The 7,331-nt window shown below is 47.8% G+C and overlaps 1 protein-coding gene across 1 annotated transcript in view; it reads left to right on the top strand.

Moving 5' to 3' along the window:
* The window catches only part of LOC121841429 (U1 small nuclear ribonucleoprotein 70 kDa-like), a gene marked incomplete at both ends in the record, with an annotated part of 4,618 nt that extends 1,022 nt beyond the window's left edge, over positions 1-3,596 (top strand). Inside the window, one exon of the mRNA XM_042309780.1 lies at positions 3,556-3,596. Within this exon, the coding sequence (XP_042165714.1) occupies positions 3,556-3,596 (41 nt within the window). The remainder of the gene's footprint in view (positions 1-3,555) is intronic.
* Between the last annotated feature and the right edge of the window lie 3,735 nt (positions 3,597-7,331).

Genomic DNA, 7,331 nt, shown 5'->3' with positions numbered 1-7,331 from the left:
GAGGGATAGAAACAGGGACAGGGATAGAGGCAGGGATAGGGATAGAGATAGAGATAGGGACAGGGATAGAGACAGGGACAGGGACAGCAATAGAGACAGGGATAGAGACAGGGACAGGGATAGAGACAGGGACAGGGATAGAGACAGGGACAGGGACAGCAATAGAGACAGGGACAAGGATAGCTACAGAGACAGCGATAGAGACAGGAATAGAGACGAGGACAGTGTGCCCTCATCTTGGAGCCTGGGGCTGTATATCTCTGTCAGTGTCAGGATAGCCTGTCCTCCAGGTCACAATGTCAGGATAGCCTGTCCTCCAGGTCAGAGTGTCAGGATAGCCTGTCCTCCAGGTCACAATGTCAGGATAGCCTGTCCTCCAGGTCACAATGTCAGGATAGCCTGTCCTCCAGGTCAGAGTGTCAGGATAGCCTGTCCTCCAGGTCAGAGTGTCAGGATAGCCTGTCCTCCAGGTCAGAGTGTCAGGTCAGAGTGTCAGGATACCTGTCTGGTTTGTAGGTCAGGTCAGAGTGTCAGGAACACAGAGTGTCAGAACACCCTGTTTGTAGGTCAGAGTGTCAGAACACCCTGTTTGTAGTCCTGTAATGTGGTGGTGACATCATGGTTGCGATTGATGTCATCTCTGAGATTGTGTGTGTCTGTGTGGCCCTCCACACAGTTCCTGTTGGACATCCCCCCCCAGCGCTCCAGGAAGAGAGCGCTAGCGTCCCGCCGAGATGAGCATTGTTATTCGCCCTCTGCCTGGCCGGCCTGTTCCATGGCCACACACACCGTCTGCATCGCCCCCGGCAACGCACAGCAGAAGCCCTAACAACAACAAACAAGGCCTGGCGCTGCCTCATGCCTGTTTATATAGGACACAGACAAACACACACAGAACAACACACACAGACAAACACACACAGAACAACACACACAGACAAACACACACAGAACAACACACTCAGAACAACACACCCAGACAAACACACACAGACAAACACACACAGAACAACACACTCAGACAAACACACACAGAACAACACACTCAGACAAACACACACAGAACAACACACTCAGACACAAACAGAACAACACACTCAGACAAACACACACAGAACAACACACACAAACACAAACAGAACAACACACTCAGAACAACACACTCAGACAAACACACACACAAACAGAACAACACACTCAGACAAACACACACAGAACAACACACTCAAACACAAACAGAACAACACACTCAGAACAACACACTCAGACAAACACACACAGAACAACACACACAGAACAACACACACAGAACAACACAAACAGAACAACACAAACAGAACAACACACACAGAACAACACACACAGAACAACACAAACAGAACAACACAAACAGAACAACACACTCAGACAAACACACACTGAACAACACACACAGAACAACACACTTAGAACAACACACTCAGACAAACACACAAACACAAACAGAACAACACACTCAGAACAACACACTCAGAACAACACACTCAGATAAACACACTCAGAACAACAGAGACTTCAGTAGCAACCGTACAACAATAACAGCCCCAGCTAGTAGAGTCTACTCTACACAAAGCAAGGCACATTTAGGGCTTGGCCCTTGGCCCTTGATCCTTGGCCCTTGGTCCTTGGTCATTGGCCCTTGGTCCTTGGTCCTTGGCCCTTGGTCCTTGGCCCTTGGCCCTTGACTTTTGGCCCTTGGTCCTTGGTCCTTGGTCCTTGGTCCTTGGTCCTTGGTCCTTGGCCCTTGGTCCTTGGTCCTTGGCCCTTGGCCCTTGGCCCTTGGCCCTTGACTTTTGGCCCTTGGCCCTTGGCCCTTGGTCCTTGGTCCTTGGCCCTTGGCCCTTGGCCCTTGGCCCTTGGCCCTTGGTCCCTGGTACTTGGTTCTTGGTCCTTGGCCCTTGGTCCTTGGTTATTGGCCCTTGGTACTTGGTCCTTGGTCCTTGGTCCTTGGTCCTTGGTCCTTGGCCCTTATCCCTTGGCCCTTGGTCCTTGGCCCTTGGTCCTTGATCCTTGGCCCTTGGCCCTTGACCCTTGGTCCTTGGCCCTTTCATAAAAATGTACTGCAGAGGCATTAAAGAAAGGAAACCAAAGTTTGTGTTTTCAAGAAACCGAAGCAAATGAACACCAACCAGATGTCGAGGTAGTGTTGCGACTGCATTCAGGGGTTCTCTCTCAGGGAGAGCTGTCCCGATGACGCGAGGTCGCTGTGCTGACACATTTCTCTACAGTTTGGGAGGAGTGTTACCCTACCTCCCTCGACAAGATAAATACGTGCTCCTGAGTGGCACAGCGGTCTAAGACACTGCATCTCAGTGCAAGAGGTGTCACTACAGTCCCTGGTTTGAATCCAGGCTGCATCACATCTGGCCGTGATTGGGCGGTGCACAATTGGCCCAGCGTTGTCCGGGTTTGGCCGGGTTTGGCCGGGTTTGGCCGGGTTTGGCCGGGCTAGGCTGTCATTGTAAATTAAGAATAGGTTCTTAACTGATTTGTCTAGTTTAAAAAAAAAAAAGACAAGTCTAGTTGCTTTGTGGGAGACATTAGGAAACTAACACCCTGTCAGTTATGTCTTCGTCTAAGTAGATGTTTCCCTGTCAGTCTGTTACACGTGTGTCTAGTCTCAGCAGGGGATGAAGATGTGTGTTTTTATCCGCTGTGTCGTGTGGATAAGATGTGTATGACTTGAGGCTCACCCTTTTAAAGAGGAACTTGGTCAGGACATGCCCTCCTGGGAGTCTAGCTAGTGAGAGAGCAGCAGAGCACATCCGTCCATCCGGTTGTCTGTGTTAGCCTTGGGTTATTGTTAGCCTCAGGCTAATTCTCCTCCTCAGACTGACTGGGGCGGTGTGGAACACAGCACCTGAACTCTGACCCCATGTCACCGCTACTAATGTCATTCTGACACTTATTATGCACGTCTGACCAGTGATGCAATACACACTTCCTTCCCGGAATTGGGATTAAATCATTGGCATAAACTTGTGCCATTATTATTACTGTGATGACTAGTTTATAATTACAAATTAAAATGAGGGTGGAATCGATCTTTCAGCGATCAGGCTGGAATTCAACACGATGACAGCAATATTGTTCATCTTTTTGTAACAGCGCTGTTTATTTCAGGACCTGTAGGTTTATAGGCTTCAGTGAAGACCCCCTCTGCTCCTGCTCTGTTCTCTCTGTCAGTCCCCCCCCCCTCAGAGAGATGCTGCACTGTCACGGTGCAGACACACACCATAGCTACACATGCTTCACTGCATCACGACACAATGCATGGCTGTACTTGTTATTGTCTTCTTCTTCTTCTCCTCCTCCTCCTCCTCCTCCTCCTCCTCCTCCTCCTCCTTTCCACCTCCTCCTCCTCCTCCTCCTCTCCTCTTCCACCTCCTCCTCCTCTCCTCTTCCTCCTCCTCCCCCTCGTCCTCCTCCTCCTCTCATCCACCTCGTCCTCCTCCTCCCCCCCCCCTCGTCCTCCTCCTCCCCCTCGCCCCCCCCTCGTCCTCGTCCTCCTCCTCTCATCCACCTCCTCCTCCTCGTCCTCGTCCTCCTCCTCGTCCTCCTCGTCCTTCTCTCCCCCTCGTCCTCCTCTTCTCCCTCCTCCTCCTCCTCTCCCCCCCTCCCCTCCTCCTCCCCCTCGTCCCCCTCCCCCCTCCTCCTCCCCCTCGTCCTCTTCCCCCCTTCTCCTCTCCCCTCCTCCTCTACCTCCCCCCATCCTTTCCCTCCTCCTCCTCTCCACCTCCCCTCCCCTCCTCCTCCCCCCCCTCCTCCACCTCCTCCTCCTCTCCCCCTTGCCCTCCCCCTCGTACTTCTCCTCCCCCTCGTCCTCACCCTCCCCCTCGCCCTCCTCCTCCCCTAACCCCTCCTCCTCTCTCTCTTCTTCCTCTTCTAAGCTTGATATTAGTGTTTGAAGATATGTATTTTTAACTACTTTAAACTAGAACCTTCTCAGGGGCTGCAAATTGTGAGGTGAGACATTTTCTAAACCAAACTACAAGTCTTCAGACAATGGAAAACTGGTGTTGACCCCCCTCTCTCTCCCCTCCCTTTATCAATCTGTCTGCTCAACCATAGTTTTATATTTGGGGGATATTTGTAAAATCCATTTTTGGGGACAGTTTGAGCTACTGGTAATCTACCAAAGTTACTGCAATCTTCTGTCGTTTTAGTAATTAACGGTTAATCTATGGCAATCGATGGTAACTTTGGTAATTTATACTTCAACAGAAAGAATTAACATATAACATGAGTTTGTAGGAGATAGACCAGATGGTTCATGAGTTTCTAGTAGATAGACCAGATGGTTCATGAGTTTGTAGTAGATAGACCAGATGGTTCATGAGTTTGTAGTAGATAGACCAGATGGTTCATGAGTTTCTAGTAGATAGACCAGATGGTTCATGAGATTCTAGTAGATAGACCAGATGGTTCATGAGTTTCTAGTAGATAGACCAGATGGTTCATGAGTTTCTAGTAGATAGACCAGATGGTTCATGAGTTTCTAGTAGATAGACCAGATGGTTCATGAGTTTGAGTTTGTAGTAGATAGACCAGATGGTTCATGAGTTTGTAGTAGATAGACCAGATGGTTCATGAGTTTCTAGTAGATAGACCAGATGGTTCATGAGATTTGTAGTAGATAGACCAGATGGTTCATGAGTTTCTAGTAGATAGACCAGATGGTTCATGAGTTTCTAGTAGATAGACCAGATGGTTCATGAGTTTGAGTTTGTAGTAGATAGACCAGATGGTTCATGAGTTTCTAGTAGATAGACCAGATGGTTCATGAGTTTGTAGTAGATAGACCAGATGGTTCATGAGTTTGTAGTAGATAGACCAGATGGTTCATGAGTTTGTAGTAGATAGACCAGATGGTTCATGAGTTTGTAGTAGATAGACCAGATGGTTCATGAGTTTCTAGTAGATAGACCAGATGGTTCATGAGTTTCTAGTAGATACACCAGATGGTTCATGAGTTTCTAGTAGATAGACCAGATGGTTCATGAGTTTCTAGTAGATAGACCATACGGTTCATGAGAAAATAGTCTAATTAATGAAAAAGCATCTAATCAACAACAGCATTATTTTCCAATTAACCCTTCATCTCTTCCCAATATTGACTTTTCCAACCGTTGTCTGCCACCAGTTTGGCACCAAAACATTGACAGATTGACCGAGTAAAACACCAAAAGTGTGTAAAAAATATATAAAGGATATTTCATGCTGAAACCCTCATAATAAAAAACGATGGTATTCACTAAGTTGATGGTTTATGTTTAGGATCATGTTTTTTTAAAATAATTTGATTATTTTATATTCTACATGTGATAAGGCCACACAGAGGGTCAGAGATAATTACAGACACCTGTGATAATCTGAAGTACCCAATAAGGCCACTAGTAGTTTACTGGTAAACTTCCACAGTTTATAGTCATTTTTTATTTTAAATTTTTATTTAACCTTTATTTAACTAGGCAAGTCAGTTAAGAATAACTTCTTATTTACAATGACGGCCTAGGAACAGTGGGTTAACTGCCTGTTCAGGGGCAGAACGACAGATTTTTACCTTGTCAGCTCGGGGATTCAATCTAGCAACCTTTCAGTTACTAGTCCAACGCTATAACCACTAGGCTACCTGCCTCTAACCACTAGGCTACCTGTCTCTAACCACTAGGCTACCTGCCTCTGACCACTAGGCTACCTGCCTCTAACCACTAGGCTATCTGCCTCTAACCACTAGGCTATCTGCCTCTAACCACTAGGCTACCAGCCTCTAACCACTAGGCTACCTGCCTCTAACCACTAGGCTATCTGCCTCTAACCACTAGGTTATCTGCCTCTAACCACTAGGCTACCAGCCTCTAACCACTAGGCTACCTGCCTCTAACCACTAGGCTACCTGCCTCTAACCACTAGGCTATCTGCCTCTAACCACTAGGCTACCTGCCTCTAACCACTAGGCTATCTGCCTCTAACCACTAGGCTACCAGCCTCTAACCACTAGGCTACCAGCCTCTAACCACTAGGCTACCAGCCTCTAACCACTAGGCTACCTGCCTCTAACCACTAGGCTACCTGCCTCTAACCACTAGGCTATCTGCCTCTAACCACTAGGTTATCTGCCTCTAACCACTAGGCTACCTGCCTCTAACCACTAGGCTACCAGCCTCTAACCACTAGGCTACCAGCCTCTAACCACTAGGCTACCTGCCTCTAACCACTAGGCTACCTGCCTCTAACCACTAGGCTATCTGCCTCTAACCACTAGGCTATCTGCCTCTAACCACTAGGCTACCAGCCTCTAACCACTAGGCTACCTGCCTCTAACCACTAGGCTACCTGCCTCTAACCACTAGGCTACCTGCCTCTAACCACTAGGCTACCTGCCTCTAACCACTAGGCTACCTGCCTCTAACCACTAGGCTAGCTGCCTCTAACCACTAGGCTACCTGCCGACCTAAGACAACAACATGACATGGTTACTGTCTTATTGTTAGCGCTGCCCCTTGTCTGTAGCTGTGGAGAACAATGGAGAAATAGAAGACGTTCTCTCTGTTCTCTCTCTGTTCTCTGTTATCTCTGTTCTCTCTCTGTTCTCTCTCAGCTCTCGCTGTTCTCTCTCTGCTCTCTCTGTTCCCTCTCTGTTCCCTCTCTGTTCTCTCTCTGCTCTCTCTGTTCTCTTTTATCTCTGTTCCCTCTCTGTTCTCTCTCTGTTTTCTCTCTGTTCTCTCTCTGTTTTCTCTCTGTTCTCTCTCTGTTCTCTCTCTGTTTTCTCTCTGTTCTCTCTCTGTTCTCTCTCTGTTCTCTCTCTGTTCTCTCTCTGTTCTCTCTCTGTTCTCTCTCTGTTCTCTCTCTGTTCTCTCTCTGTTCTCTCTCTGTTCTCTCTCTGTTCTCTCTCTGTTCTCTCTCTGTTCTCTCTGTTCTCTCTCTGTTCTCTCTCTGTTCTCTCTGTTCTGTTCTCTCTCTCTGTTCTCTCTCTGTTCCCTCTCTCTGTTCTCTCTCTGTTTTCTCTGTTCCCTCTCTGTTCTCTCTCTCTGTTTTCTCTCTGTTCTCTCTCTGTTCTCTCTCTGTTCTCTCTCTGTTTTCTCTCTGTTCTCTCTCTGTTTTCTCTCTGTTCTCTCTCTGTTCTCTCTCTGTTCTCTCTGTTCCCTCTCTGTTCTCTCTCTGTTTTCTCTGTTCTCTCTGACCTTCTGTCTATTCCATCAGTCTTGTATGAAAGCTAAAACATATCTCTATCATCCCTGAGGAGATCTGGTCACCTCAAACACCTCACGTGTGTTGTAACAACCCATAAG

The sequence above is a fragment of the Oncorhynchus tshawytscha genome, linkage group LG30 (genome assembly GCF_018296145.1).
Source record: "Oncorhynchus tshawytscha isolate Ot180627B linkage group LG30, Otsh_v2.0, whole genome shotgun sequence".
NCBI classification, from domain to species: Eukaryota; Metazoa; Chordata; class Actinopteri; order Salmoniformes; family Salmonidae; genus Oncorhynchus; species Oncorhynchus tshawytscha.
The sequence above is the reverse complement of the archived record's forward strand: the minus strand, read 5'-3'. Positions and strand labels throughout refer to the sequence as shown.